At 44.6% G+C, this 15,880-nt stretch overlaps 1 protein-coding gene across 2 annotated transcripts in view; it reads right to left on the reverse strand.

The window, feature by feature from the left end:
* The window catches only part of KCNK5 (potassium two pore domain channel subfamily K member 5), a 52,660-nt gene extending 36,853 nt beyond the window's left edge, over positions 1-15,807 (reverse strand). The window contains exons 1-2 of one of the 2 annotated variants that reach the window (XM_019483060.2): positions 15,511-15,807; positions 5,969-6,040 (exon numbers count right to left, since the gene is read on the reverse strand). In XM_019483060.2, the coding sequence (XP_019338605.1) occupies positions 5,969-6,040; positions 15,511-15,696 (258 nt within the window). In that variant the 5' untranslated portion in view covers positions 15,697-15,807. The remainder of the gene's footprint in view (positions 1-5,968; positions 6,041-15,510) is intronic. The other variant, XM_006275989.4, reaches the window with a different exon arrangement.
* Positions 15,808-15,880: the final 73 nt, after the last annotated feature.

Consider the following 15,880-nt stretch of genomic DNA (forward strand, 5'->3'; position numbering starts at 1 on the left):
TATTCAAAATCAATGTTAAAACAAAACAAACACACACTCATACTTAAACAGATATAAGCTTCTGCTAACGACTTAGATGCTTCCCTGGAATTTTACACTGTAGTAAAAGAATTGGTACACTGAAGAGTACCAATTGCATAACAGTGTTTCAGGCTGGAATAAATCCAAAGGTTCACATGCGAGTTAATGTCTGTTGAACTGTGCATATTTCTAAGACTGGTAATATTTTCCATATACTTGGAACATACCCTTATATCTCTAAAATGAATTGCTATTTAAAAGGTGAAAGAAAACATGCAATATTTATACTTAGGGACATATAGCAAAAGAAACAAAAATACTGAGAGGAGGGAAAGCTGAGCAATCCTTGAATCATTTAGCTGCTATAATGAAAAGAGGAATCAACTAGCAAGAAGTTGCTGGCTTCCGTGTATTACCCTTTCTTTCCTTCCTTTCCTAGCCACCCTGTAACTGTAATTTTTGTGGTTACTCAGCAAGTGCCTCTACATACTACTGGAAGAGGAAACCATTACTCTGCTTAGTAGTAATATCTTCCATTTAATCTGTCCTCAGACTAGCAAAAGATCATCAAAACCATATAGGACAAAAACAGACTCACTCAAATGAGCCAGATGCCCTTCTTCAAGCACATGAGTTCAGCTGCAAGTTTCCGTTCAGACTAGGTGCTGAAACTGCACTCTCTCAATGTTCCTTGGTCAGAAGAGAGAAAACAGCTGCTAGGACACCTATCCAAATGACCAGCTGATCATATTACAGCAAAGTGGAGTACACACTTTTAAACTTCGTGCAAATAAAGCCAAGCCGCTCAGAAATGTAAGTCTTACAAGATATTTTTGGCAAAGTAAAACAAGTGCATCGTCTTTAGCTGTACATTAGGCTGAAAGGTCTGGGACCTTACAAGCAGGTAGTGTGTAGCAAAGTTATCACAAAAAGATTGATTACAACAGTCAGACTCTAACAACTTGCTCTAGGGCAGTCGTTAGATAAGCCACAACTACTGTTGCAAAATTACTCTCTCACTCTTACGTGTGCGTGCGCTCAACTTTTCAAACAAAAGCTACTCATGCTTACACTGTGTCTTGACAGCCCAAAATGAAAATAGCAATCATCACAAATGTATAATCACTCTCAGGGTATATCTACATCAGCGATGAAAAGCTTGCGTTTTTTAAATGCACACCTTGACACTTTTTTAATAATCTCAGTGTAGGCACAGCAAGTGACTGTTGTGTTAAGACACTCAAACCTCACCCCTGCTTACATGCCACACTAGCCAGTGGCCTGTGACAGAACAAAAGAAACATGCAAATAAATGCAAATCTGTAGCTGGCAAATAATAACGGTTTTAACGATAAAACCAGATTTTGTGGACAGTCTCGCTGTTTACTCCCAAATGATCAGTTTAGCAATACATTGCAGGTGTGTGCACAGCCAGCTGAGGGCTCCAAGCTAGGCCGCTGCATCTGGGGTTTGTGAACAAAGAGAAGCCAGCCTCTGCTTAGTCATTTAATGCCAGATCCCACCCACCCCCTCTCTTACTTCCTCTCCATGGCTCCTTTGCTGTTACCATCCCCACACTACACTCTGAGTGTATAAAAGAAGCTCCTTGGCATTTTTCCCCAGAAGGTTAAAGATAGAGACCAGCAAAGCCACATGCATTTTTTCTCAAAGGAGGAGCACAGCCTCCCAGCCTGTAGTCTACTCTCCTATTGTCCACACCCAGTAAAGAGATACACAGTAGTTACAGCTGCTCCTTCTCTTGAAGCAGCTCCTGGACAAGATCTTGTGGTAGCTGGGTCCCTGGTTGAGAATCACTGCTCTGAATGGTGGAAGTAGGAGAGGGGAGCAAGAAATAATAGTAGGCATCACAAAAATAATCATCCTCAAATGAGGCAGCGATAAGCTCTCAGCATTATCCGTGAGTGTACAGCATTTTGTGCTATCTTGCCTTAGCATCCCTCTGCCGTCCCAGTCTCTGGTTCTGTTTTAGTTTATAAGGCATAAAGACTGGACCAAAGCAGCTTTCATCTGACATAATATTAAATGGATAAATGTGTAGAGTTTTGTTGTTACAGATGGCCAAAATCTAGACTTTAGATGTTTCTCCCTTGTTGAAGCCAACTCAGACCCATTTGTTTATGGATTTTTTGCACCTACGGCAACCTCAGAAAACAGACTAGTTTGTATGTTTGCTGTGGCACATATGTATGTCTTAAAGGTTTGCATCTTGTATCCGTGCAGTTAGAAAGGGCCATACAATCTTGGGTCGATGAATAGGTAACATCAGAATCCCTCCAGTCCTTACCAATTTGTGCAAATGTGCCCAACTCCCACTTCTCTGAGAAGGCAACACAACTCTAGATAAGGTTTTGTAACATTAGCCCCACAATAAGGGCTCTTTAACCAGGTAAGTGTGGAGAAGGAACTAGAGACTTGCACAATAAGTGAAAAGGAACTTTCAGAAATGCTCATGCTGGGATGACTCCAACCCCATTTGAATCTCTAGGCTTTGCAATTAATTTATATTACTTCTCTGATTCTTCTCACTACTTACTGCTTTAAGGAAAGGACAGCATACACAGCAGCAGCTTTCAGAAGCTATTTAGCTTCTTGGGGCCTCTTGACTTAATGCAACCTAACGCAAGATAAGATACCAACTGAAGAAGGGCAGAAATAAAAGCAGAACTGCTAGGACAAGAAGTGGTAGGGAATGTTCTCCCTTTTTAAACTCAGATTTTTAATTCTTTAATATTTTATGCAGAATTATCAAAAGCTACAATCATGCTTGTGATAAGAAGATACTGCCAACACGCATAAGAGCATAACAAACCACCAGTTAATCAAAGAACAGAAAGTAATACAATCTTACAGCCAGCCATGTTTTTGCTCAAGGAGCCTGAACCTGAGATGAAGTGGCAAATATGAGACGCACAAAACTGTGCTTTCAGATGTGCACCATCTTTCCAATTTCAGTGGGTCCAGGAGCAGGTTCTCTCTCAGACTGCTTAAACAGCAGAAATAAGAATAATGAACAAGCCTGCTATACTAGCCAATCAAACCACTGAAACTGAGGAAACTGTTCTCAAAGGAAAGCTTGTAGACCAGGCTGTCCCATATCCATAAAACATTCAACCATAGGATTAAGCCCTATTGAAGGTCAGTGGAATTTGAAGTTAAGTGTTACATGTTTTTCTCAAATACCATTTTTAAGACAAATTCCCAAATTAACACTTAAAAACAAAATCAATCATATTCTTAAACCAAAGCTGTTGGAGGAAAAAAAACCCTCAGATACATAGGAAAAAAGGAGATATGGGAAGCTTGCCAAATGTGGGTAAAGAATTCAAGGATTATTTTTTTTTCCCCTACTTTTACACATAAATGTGTATTGGAACACCAAATTCTCTGATAACCTGAAAACGTCTTAGATAAGAAATAAAAAATTAAATCCATATAATCAATCTGCCACTAAATATTCAACACAGACTATGTTTGGCCTCTAAAAACCAGGTCAACTAGATTTGCAGTTAGGTTAGTATTTTTCAAAGACATACGGTAGGACTTGGTGTTCCTGTAAGAAACTGCACTATTTTAGAGGCTACTATGGTAATCCTTCCAGAAGTCTATCATAGGGTTGAAATGCAAGAATTTTTCAAGTACAGCACAATGTCATGATCTCCATGCAGACTACGAAAACAGCTTTTCTTTGAACAAGATATGAGCCTTCAGCCACGTGTCTTAACTATGTTTATTTGGTTACTTTTTTACACAAGAAGAGTTGGCTGTTTTCTCCCGAGCCTTCACATTTGCTTGACAGTAAGCAAGATACTTACTGAGTTAGTTGCAACACAAATTGTTTTTGGTAGTGCATCATTTACGTTGACATTAGTAAGAATGATTACCCTATAGACTTAACAGCATTGGGGAAAAATAAATCAAAATAAAAACAAAAACGGAACTTTTATTTATTGCGAAAGTAATATTTTGTTCCAGAAGAAAGATCAGTGAAACATGAATGTAACACTGAATTTTAATAAGAGCCAGAAGCAGAGGTATGATGCATGGTAGTATGATGTAAAGCATTATTTCCTGGAATAACTGAAGAACAGTACATTAGCAGCATTCAAACCTAAGTCTGTACTAATGAAGTTAAGATCTGTAGTTCTTTGCTGATGGGTGACAAGCCATGGAGTCTGTAACAGTCAATGAATTTGTCCACCTTGTCTAATCCAACATGAAGCATGTTTAAACAACACAGTAATCAAAATTAAAACTGCATGTGGTACTACCTGTACCCACACAGAAATCTTATAAAAAACTACTGTCTTCCACCAGTAAATTGTCTCTCCCAGTTTTCCTAGTATAGCTGTTCTCTACAAAGGCTCATGAGAGAGAGCAACCTAGCAATTAGTAGGAAGACAAAAGTTGTGGGTTCTATTCCTAGCTCTGCAACCTCAGACATGACACACTCCAACTCCTTCGTTGACCTATTTAAAAATATGTAACAATATTTACTTCTGGGGGTAAGTCTTAATTTGTATTTTAATATTTTGGGATGAAAGGCACTAAATCAGACTTGTATTTAAAAAAAGATTTTGCTTAAGCAACTACTTGTCCCTTTCCTATGGATGTTGTTCAGGTTTATAAGGTCTACCCACAGAAACTTTAGATATATTCTATGTAATTCAACTAAGAAGTGTATGTTGGCCAAGTCTTTTTGCTTTGGGAAGACAGCAATACCCTGGAATGTTAACTACAGAATCCATTTTCCTGTTAAAATTCTCTCCCATTTACAGCACCTTAGGCATATATAACCAGGGTGTCAGGATAACTGCTTCAGACATTTCCTGCCCCAGTTATGTGGAAGAAAAATTATGAAACTATATCCCTGATACCTTCTTCTATGAAGAGCAAAAGAAACTCTGATTGCATTATCAACAGTAAAAACCACTTAGCCTCTTTACTGAGTGCTGAGCAAGTGAAAGGAAACTAAAATTTAATTCCAACTTTAGAAAAGCAGTTTACATAAGCTGCCAAGTTCAACAAAAAATATGCAGAATTAAACTGATGGAAATATGGCATTCAAAGACAAGCCATTTTGTTTCTTTTATAACACCATATTTCAGAAGTAGCATAACACACACTCTGATACAGGGGTGATTACCTAGCTCTGCTCATGGATGGCACCACACACTCCAAGAAGCAATGCATGTGAGGGCAAACCCCCACCCCCAAATACACCTGAAGAAGTGTGCAATTGAGGCAAAATCCTTCAATCCAGTTTTTCATCCAGCAGTTTTTAACTTCTGTATCTTTCTTTTCTAAAAATCTGGGTGTCAGTTAAAGTTGTTTTTTCTTTAGCCAGAAAACCCTCCCACATACTCATCTGAGCACTTCTTGAAGTTCTCTAAACATTTTTTATAGCGCTGGACTTTGTCCAAATATTTGAGCTACCTGGTTTCTTTAGATGCATCTCAAACTTTCTGTTTACAGTGTAGTAAGCTCTTTATTTCAAGACCTTACTAATTTGTTCCAGCACTTGGAAGAAGCAGACAAACATCACTCACTGAAACTGGCAGTTTCTGTCTTCTTTTTGTACTTTCTCTGAAAATGACAGTTTCCAGCACTTATCTTTGTATTCTTTCCTTTTCTGTCACCATTAAAACTTTGTGTCTTATCAAAGGGAAGTGTGGGCTTTCTGATGTTGGTAAAGACAGTTAAGAATCTCCCAGTGAACAAGATTTAGGTCTAGTGTTCCAAACACAGCTCTACTCACCTGAGTAGAGCTTACAAGTAGGCCCCTGTATTGTTAGGTTGACATTTCAGGACGTGAGTGGGGCAAAGAGCAGTAGAAAGGAACTGAAGAGGAGGGGGGAGGCTGCATATCTGCTCCTGTCCTGAAAATGCATTCATACTACAGGGGAGGAAAGTTCTTGGAAGTCATTACCTTGCCTCCCTCCTTTCTCCAAAGCTTCCCAAGCCATCTGGTTGTGGTAGCAGGCTGTTCCTTGTCTCTCCCCTGGAACATAATGCAACTTTGACTACACAGATATGAAGTGGTACTTTACCGCACTAACAAAGACAATTATGCTGGTATTCATTAGAGTGCTTATTCTAGTACAGGTGCTGTTATAAGTAAAATAGAAGTAGCTATTATGATTGTAGCTATTATACCAGTACAAATGCATCACACTGAAGGTCACACTGGTATAACTATATTATACTATCATATTGTAAAAATGTTTTTTTAGACCAGTCAGTAGCCAGACACCCTCACACTGCTCTTCTCTTCCCTTTGGTGGCCAGTCTGGCTGCAAAAAAGCATGCTGCTTGGTTCCATGAAACCAAAGTAATAACCTTCCTCACCTGAAGCCAGACACAGCATGCAGCTTTCTCCTGAGTTAGCCATTGCAAGGTGGCAAAGCAAAAAGCTTGCAACAATAAAATAAATAAAAACAAACAATGACAATGAGGCCTTCCATTTTTTGAGTGCATGACTCTGGATAATTTAACTAAATATAATTTTTAGCCAAAAAACTTCAGAAAAATACCCAGCACACCTATGCTGTTCTTTTTTTTTTTTTTTTTTAAATCTTCAGAACCTTCCTGAATGTGGAAAGTTGCATATCCATCCTTGAACAAGGAAACTCAGAGAACAAACTCCTGTACTGTATAGGTAAAGGGTCGGCAACCTATGGCCTATTGGCTGAATCTGGCCAGCATTTGACAGCTGAGAGCTTTACCCTTGCCATGCTATGGTCAGGTGACAGAGAGAAGTGGGCAGCCAGGTCCTAATGGTGGCCTGTGTCAGACCTGAGCTGAGCCATTCTGGGCTGCTGTTGGAAGACATTGCCAGCCACCAGTATACATGGCTACCCCCAAGTCTCCTTGCAAGCCTGTGTAAAATTGTCAGCTAGAGTCTTTGCTCAAAGGAAAGCTAAAGCATGGCTTATCTGCTTTATCCAGAAGTACAGTATCATGTGGCAGAAAGCAACCATTTACACAACACAGAAACTCACTGTGTACATTAGGCTAATTCTGTACAAGTCCCCAAAGAGACACTTGAAAATTAGTAGTTAGGAATCATTTATAGAAAATAAAATTTCTGTATCTTTATTACAAAGACCTCATCAAGTTATTAAAACTATAATATGCAAAGAGAACAGTTTATTTTTTGCTGAACTATCTTTCTTATTTACCTTAATTTTGATTAGTTTTAATGGTGAAAACCAATGGATTATTTCATTTGTAGGCTCTCTACTCTAGCATATGCTTGGTTTGGTTTGCAAATACTGTAGGAAACATTTGTTAACCTGTCTCCATGAGAACTTACTTTTATTTCAGTGAATGGCTATTGTCATTAAGGGTAGTGAGAGCTGATTTTATGGACCAAACTTGACACAATACTGTCCATCTGTCTTAAAATAAAATTTAGACTAATATTCATATCCTAATATGTTTAAGGTGATCTGACAAATAGGTACATTAATAAAGTCCCTGGCATTTTGGAGCTTAAATTCATATTCCAGACCCAAATCTTCAGCCTCTCTGCATGAAGAATATCCATTGCTCCTATGCCCAAAGAAATTATTTGCATGTCCCTACATAGCACAATACGGTACCATGCAGAAGTGCTCCATACTAACTGTTAATGTAGTGGCTTATACACTCAAGTTCATACAACAGGGCAGTAACATGCTGAAATATCCAAGGCATGTCAAGTTTTGCAAGCATTAGATTCAAAACTGGATGGGGCTGAGCTGTGTTAGCACAAGGCTTTGCCAAGTTAATCAACTCTGCACAAAGCTGACTTGCCCCACATAGACTACAGAGGGTAGATAGTATCCAATTAAGGATACCATCTATCCTTAGTTAGTCTATGAGTATAGAGGATACTATATCAAAACGGACTGCTGGATGAGAGGAAAAAGATTCCTGTTCATGGCACGCAGCCTGTTCCTGTTACTTTTCTTCTCCGCCATCATGTTATGGAGGATGTGTTGGGGCCATTGACTTAGGTTGTGCATTTCTTGTGGTTTTCAGAGTGTATTATTATTAGCTATTTTTAAAGTAAGGTCTATGGAAGTTTGTTGGTAGGCTTCATACAGAACTGGATTTTAAGGGAGGATAGCGAAGAACTGACAACAATCAACTGGCGCACATTTTCAAGGTAGCTATTCAACACCAGTGGACTGTAGAGAAGACAAGCACAGAGAACAAAAGGATACCAAAGGAACAATGAAGTATGTGGACAAAAGTAACTGCTGAAATATTCCCAAGTATAAGAGGCTTGAAAATGCTGCAAAGAGAACATTTCAGCCACAGGACATACAAGAAATGCTGCTGCACCCTCTGGCTGGAAGACTTCAAAACTGCTGTGACTACATACAGCTATACCTCTCCAGCTACGGGGCACTATAGGGAGCAGAGAATGTCTTTTGTCAGAGCAGAAAGTCTGGTGGAGTGGGAAACAGCAGTAGCAACAAGGATGCCCTGCCACTGGGATACTTGACTCTCAGCCCCTGCCCTTCTCTTCCCAGACCAAAGACTTAGTGGAGACTAGGAGCTGGAAAGGCTGGCTCCAGTGGCAGGGTGGATGCAGGACTCTGACAGGGGGAGCCAGAGTGGTGACAAGCATAGGGGGTCACCATGTAGGTCACCTGCAGGGGTTTATAGTTAGGACCTGAGGGCTGGCTCCCAGACAGTTTGCAACTGCTGCTCTGACTGCTTAAGCAGTGCCCTGGCTGCCTGTAGCAAGGGTCTGCTCTTCCATCCTACTGCAGAGCAACACGCTTGCAATAGGCACTCACAGTCTCTGGTTTTCCCCCTGGCTGCCTATTCCTCTGCAGCCAACTCATCAAGGGCATTGTTTCTCTCACCTGGAAAACCTCCCAGATGCTGAATCTTCCTTAAAAGTAAAAGAAGCCTCTGGCTCCCTGTTAGAGAGCCCCAGTGGAAGTCAGCAAGGGTCTGGCAAAAGAGTGCAGGCAGCTTGTGGTGTTGTGCAGTGGCTCCCCAGCCCCTGGAACTGGGATTCCAGTCCTAAGCCCTTGAACCTCTCCTCTCCCCCTCTTACCAGAATGAAGGAGGTGGGGATTGGGCTGGAAAGTGCATTCTGGTGACAGCAACAGGACTAGCAGCAAGACCCAGCTGTTGGGCAGTTTAGCAAATTGTCAGTCAACCTGCCAGACTGTTCAACCCATTTTACCTCCCTTGTGAAGTAGGAGAAAGAGGAAGGTGAGTGGAGCACTGGGGGATTCTGGAGGACCTTGGGGTCCCCTGTCTCTGTGCACATGCAACAAAAAATGAAATACTTCAGAGAGGACTTCATTTCAAGAGGTCCTCTTTCAGAGTACTTCAAAGGACATGTGTGTTTGACACTCTTCAAAGGGCCAGCTGTACAAAGCTGTCCAAAACATTTCTGTTGTTACTTCTGTCGCAATATAAAAGTTTGAGGAGAATAGACCAAATGAGAGGAAGACACAAGAGTGGAAATGTGAGTTGGACTGGTGTCATACAGAACCTCAGAGGCAAGATCGGAAAGTTAAAACCATATATGGGAGCTAAGAAAAGGGGCATGACAGTTGAGATACAGGAGAGGAAGAGAAAGTTGTTGGGTTTTTTTCCTAGTAGCATTCTGGATGTGCTAGAGGGGTGTAAAATGAGTCAAGGTAGACTAACCAGGATATTAGTAATTGGCACAAGACAGGGGAGAGGGGGTGGGGGAGGCAAGGCTTTAGCAGCATTTTAAAGAACTAACAGGATTCAGCAAAATCATAGGTATTGGCTGAGAAAAGAAAATTTGACTATGACTCAAACTATACATGATGCAGAAACTCAAGTGAAATCTTGGCCTCACTGAAATCAGGGTAGGTTTTTGTCAGACTTCAGTGGAGCCGGATTTCACCCCATCTTTGTCCTCAAAAAGAAAAAGTGTCATACACACTTATGGCGTGGTATACAAAAATTTCATAAACATGACAAGGTTCTTTGAGTAGACATGATATCTTTTATTAGACCAACTACATAGTTGGAAAAGTTGTTTGTTCCAAGCTTTCAGGCACAAACACCCTTCTTCAGGCATAGGGAGAGTCTGGTGGTGGTGGTGTGCTACAACCAACAACCTCATAAGCATGACTTCACTGTTGCAAGGCTGCTTGTGTGAGGGAGGATGATGAATTTACCATCTGTCCCCAAGAGGAGGAAGAAAAAGAAAAACTGAGGGGGCATTTTTTTAAAGCTAAAGTGAGTTTGAACTGGAAACAGAACACATGTGAGGAGATGGGCCTAAACACCGAACATGTGATAGATTTGAAAATAGTCAGCAGAGATGGAGATTGAGCCCATATGAATCTGAGCCCATATAAGTTGTTACTGCGCAGTCAATAGGTACTTGCTAAATCAAGTACTAAATGGCTACAGTAACTGCTAGTACTGTACAGTCCTGGTACCACACACGTCATTTCTGCCCCTACCGTGCAGTAGCACTGGTGTCACAGTTCAAGCCCCCCAATGCTACGTCACCATGGTGTCTTGTATAGACGCATCCACTGTGTTGCAGTCTGAACTTACCCAGGCTACCTTGGGTAATAGAAACAGTTTAGTTACTGTAGTACTGAACTCTGTGCACCTCATTTATTCATCCTATGCTATGGCTGCTGGACAGCTTCCATTGCCTTTCTATTAATCTTTGTATGAAATGTCTTCATTATAGTTAAACAAATAACTACATTTAACTATAAACAAGCGTTCTTAACACAGGTAGGCTTTGTAGTAATGTGTCATCCTGTTTATCCATATAGGAGGCATATCACATGGTTCTGTGTGTTGAGATGTTCTTGGAATCTCTCTAAGCCAGTTATCTCAGGTGCAGATTAAGCTACCCATCTTCCAGGGAATTATGGGAAGGACACCGGAGAACTATCACCCTCCACTGATTTCATTTACATTGGGTAGGGTGGATTTGCATCTTCTAGACTGGGGTGGGCAATTGTTTGGGCCAGAGGGCCACTTAGGGAGTTTTGGTAAGCTGTTACAGGCTGGGTCTGCACTCCCCCATCCTGCAGCAGCTCACCAAAACTCCCCAAGAGGCTCAGTTCTGCTTAGTGCTCAGCTGGACAGCTGGAACAGTGCTGCGGGTGGCTGGGGTGTGGTACCTGGGAGTAGAGCAGGCAGCCGGGGTCAGGGCTGGAATCATGGGGTGGTGACAGTGCAGGGCTGGAGCTCAGGGCAGAGCTGCAATCCACTCTCCGCACACTTCTGCAGTGGGCACCTGTTCTGCAGGCAGGAGCATGTGGGGAATGGATCATGGCTTTGCCCCCGGCCCCAGCCCTGCACTGTCACCACCCTGTAATCCCAGGGTCTCCATGGAGACCAGCAGGACTTGTGGGATGGGATGGGTCCATGGGCAAGCAGGGAGTGGCATCCAAGAACAGAACAGGCAGGTGGGGCCAGGGCTGAGGCCTGGGGCAGAGGTGAGATGTGATCAGCTCTCTGTATGTCCCTGCCCATGGGGCCAGCACCTATCACAGGGACACATGGGAAGCAGATCATGGCTCTGCCCCAGATCCCAGCTCAGTGCTGTCACCGTCCTATGAACCCAGCCCCACCCATCCTGCTCCTGGACACTGCTCTCTGCCTGCCCATGGTCCCATTCCATCCTCCTAGCCATGAGCCCTGCCTGTGTGGGCTCTGCCCATGGCAGTGGGTGTGGGGCAGACAGGCCAGGGTGCCTGGGCAGTGGGACTGGATCCAGCAGCAGCAGCAGCACGAAGGAGCCATTGCCACATGCAAGTCAGGCTGGCTGCAACTGTGCCTCCCCAGCCCCACTACATGTCTGGGGGCAGCAGGACCAGGCACATGCACCCACAGCCTCGGCTGCACCCCACATCTGGGCCAGGAAGACCAAGGGAACAGTTGTAAGCTGGACAAAATCCCTTGGGAGGCCAGATCCAGCCCATAGGCTGTATTTTGCCCACTCCTGTTCTAGAATAACCAAAGTAGATTTTACATATACATGTATATAAAATGCATGTATAGCACAAGCATTTGTGAGCTGATGCTCACTTCATCAGATGCTGTAAAGCAGGGGTGCCAAACTCCCTGATGAGTGGCATGGGACCAGTCTGCAGGCCAGATCAGGCCCACAGACCTGTTTCCCCAACCCCTCCCAGCACACCTGATTCAGCAGCTGCTCCATCCAGTCTGGGACCTATGCCACATGCAGTGTGGATCTCAAAGCAAATAGAATGGGCATTGTGTGTGGTGCAGCCCAACAGGAGCAGCAGCTGCACTGCACATAGTGCCCACCCCAGCTAGACTGTGCCATACGTGGTATCTGCTTTGTGATGTGTACTGTACATGGCATCTGCTCCAGCTAGTCTGGGACCTGTGCTGCATGCAGTGCTCACAAGCACCGCATGCAGAGCAGGTCCTGGACTGGCTAGAACAGGCATCACATACAGTGCAGTCCCGGAGCTGCCAGGGCAGGTGTCACATGCAGTGCAGTTGCTGCTCTGGACAGACTGTGCCACACATGGCGCTCATTCCGGCTGTTCTGGGATCCACGCTGCATGTAGCATGGGTTCCAGACCAGCTGGAGGAGCCACTGGAGCAGGTATGTGGAAGGGAGGGTCCAGCAGCAGCAGTTGGAAGGAGCCACTACCGCTGGAGCTGCCAGAAAGCAAGTCAGGCCACTGCTGCACCACCCCAGCTCCACTGCGTACCTGGGGGTGGCAGGACTGACCACATACACCCATGGCCTGGGCTGCACCCCATACCTGGGCCGGGTACGACCAAGGGATCAGATGGGCCTGATGTGGCCTGTGGATCAGTCCCACACCACGGCCATATGCTGTGCCCCACACGGGCAGACCGAGGGGCACACCAAGGGCCAGATGGCAGGGCTCAGTGTGCCAGATCCAGTCTGTGAGTCTTATGTTTGATACACCTGCTCTAAAGCTTCAACTCACAAAAGCGTTTGCTATATACATCTACTTTGGTTAGTCTATAAAGGTGCAAGTCTACCCCGCCTTCTGTTTGACTTTAGACTAACACGGCTAACTATGTCCCTCTCTCCATTTACATCCCTTACTGCATGAGTGAGGAAACTTCAGCTCGAATTAAAACTGCATCTTGGTTTTAACACAGGCCCCTAGTCAGGTAAATTATTTGGGTACATTGAACCCACAACAGATTTTCAGCTGTGTGGATGGTAGGTGTTGTGGGCTATAAGTCAGGTAAGAGACAACTTGTGTTCAGCAAAGACACATCCATGTACATATCCCCAACCTCCAACAATCCTTGCAAAACTTCAAGCCTTTATTCACCCTTTCTACTGTATCACACAAGGACATACTAAAGTGGTGGCAAGAAAACATCTGTCAATTATGTTAGTCATCTCAGGTATCAGATAGATTTACAGTAAATGAAAGTTAAAAAAAAAAGGAAGCTAAATTGCAGACTCCTAGAAGCAAAAGTATAGCTTGTTCCACACTTTCACAGTGCTGAGCATGCCAGCAGAGCAGATAACTAATAACAGTGAACACTGGAAGACCTAAGTCAATGTTTCTTCGGAGGTAAAATAGGTTTTTCTGTTAAGCAGTTTCTAGCTGGCTTATTCTCTCCGTTCGAACCTAACATCCAGACAATCACACTTTTCTTAATTCTCTATTTGACACTGCTTTCCCTCCATGTTAAGGGCTCCTTTCCTCAAATGTATGGGTTGTTAGTTTTTTGTTTTGTTTTGTTTTTTTTAAGTATAAAAACTATTCCCTAGACTTCAAGCAGATGGAGTATACAGTGGTGCCAATTAGTGTATACTCTAGGTACATACCAGGAAACTAACAGAATTAGTGTTTAATCAGTAACACACAATGGATCATGAATTAAAAGGAATTCCATGTACAGCAAGGTTAGAGGTCCCTTCCTCATGGTTGTGATGAAGCCGTGTGCTCCAAATCATGGAGGTTATGGAGTCTATAAAAATAATAATAATAACCCCATTTGCCACATGTTAAACCAATGGTCCATGACCCATGGGCACTGACTGTGAAACCTTCTGATGTTGTCACTAGCCACAGGAAGTTTTAGTTAAAACTGAGGTTTAACAGGGAGAGTTAAATATGATACTCTCCATGGCAGGCTAGTTGTTATTGCCTACAGGTCATCATACGCTGAGGACTACTAGATTAAACGGTCTGCTAAATTTAACTGCCATATTAAAAGGTTTCTTGATAATTAGCGATTAGTGCAACAGTTTTTACCTTTTCACCTATCCTAAGCTTCACAAAAATACAAGTGAAATTGTAAGCTTCCCACCCATGCAGGGACACATTTCTGAGCGACTCCCCTCCAAAGTGCTTGGGAGGGGTACACGTACACACACACATCAAACAAAGAAAGGGCTCAGCTTTCTCTCTGTCACCGAGAGGTCCCAAAGCATCCATGCTGGGATTAAAAAAAAAAAAAAAAGAGGAGGGAAACTGTTAGCTTTGCTACTCTCCTTTCAAAGATGGCTAGAGGAATGCATGAAGGGAGAGTTCACCAGGCTGGCTAGCTGGGGAAGAGACAGTGAAGGTGTAAAGCCTAGAGAAGCGTAGTAAGAAAAAGCAGAGACCTGTTCAACATGGAGGGGGTAACCCACCCCTTCCCAAACCAACCAGAAAATGCCTCTGTTCTCAGAGGGAATGAAAGATCTCCACCCCCATGCAAGGCTGAAGAATAGTTTTTAGGAAGCCAAATTCCTTAGGCTTGAACCCTAATCCCATAGACACAGCCCCAAAATGAGGCAGCTGCTGGTCCCGCAGTGCCTGCGGAGAACAGGTGCTGAGCGACCGTAAGTGAACACGGGGTTCGGTCAGAGCCATCTGCCCCTTCCTCCTCCCCCTACCCCGGGGCAGGCGAGCACCCCTTTGCCCAGGGCCAGGGCACCTCCCTGGCAAAACCACCATTAACATGCTGCTCCGGTGAGCAGCTTGGGCTTTGAGGGTGTGTGCACGCGCATGCGTGAATATGTATGTGTGTCCACGTGTGTGCATGTGCACATACTTGTCTGCATGCGTATGTGTCCATGTGCATCCAGGTAGACCCATGCACGTGCAGAAGCACACGTACAAGTATGTGTGTGCACACAGTGGTGACCTTAAGGGAGGGCAAGCCAGGCGGCTGCCCCGGGCCCCACACTTTTGGGGGCCCCAAAATTTTGCAACAAGCATTGGACTTCATCAGAACTAAGCCTGTAAGGGACTGCAAATGACTCTTGCCCAGGCCGCAACAACCCCAAGGCCACCCCTGGCGCACATATGTGTATGTGCATGAGTATGTGCATAAGTGTGTGGGCGCAGGTGCGTGCACACGTTGGCACATCCGTGCGGGGGGAGCGCTGTGCCCCGCGCCTTCCCCGCGGCGGCACCTGCCCGCTCGGGCCCGGGCCCCGGCGCGAGGCCACCTCCGCCCGCCCGGCCTCCCTCCCCCCCGCCGCGCCCTCACCTGCAGGATCTTGTCCAGCCCCTCCTGGCCCAGGCACGGGAACTCCTTGAGCAGCTGCGACTTCTGCAGCTTGTAGGCGTCCGTGGCCAACCGCCAGTTGGGCTCCTCCAGCACCTCGAAGATCGCCGCCCCGATGGACAGGTAGAAGATGATGGCAGAAGTCAGCAAGGGGCCGCGGTCCACCATGCTGCCGGCGCCGGCCCGGGTCGCAGCCGCAAGAGGGGGCGCCTCTCCCGCCTGCCCCTGCCCCTGCCCCAGCACCGCTCTCTGCCCCGCTCCTTCCTTCCCGCCCGCTCGCTCGCTCGCTGCCTCTGCCTCGCTCGCTCGCTCTCCCCACCCACTCTCTCCTCCCTCTTTCCCTCCCCTCTGC

The sequence above is a fragment of the Alligator mississippiensis genome, chromosome 1 (genome assembly GCF_030867095.1).
Source record: "Alligator mississippiensis isolate rAllMis1 chromosome 1, rAllMis1, whole genome shotgun sequence".
In the NCBI taxonomy this organism is placed as follows: Eukaryota; Metazoa; Chordata; order Crocodylia; family Alligatoridae; genus Alligator; species Alligator mississippiensis.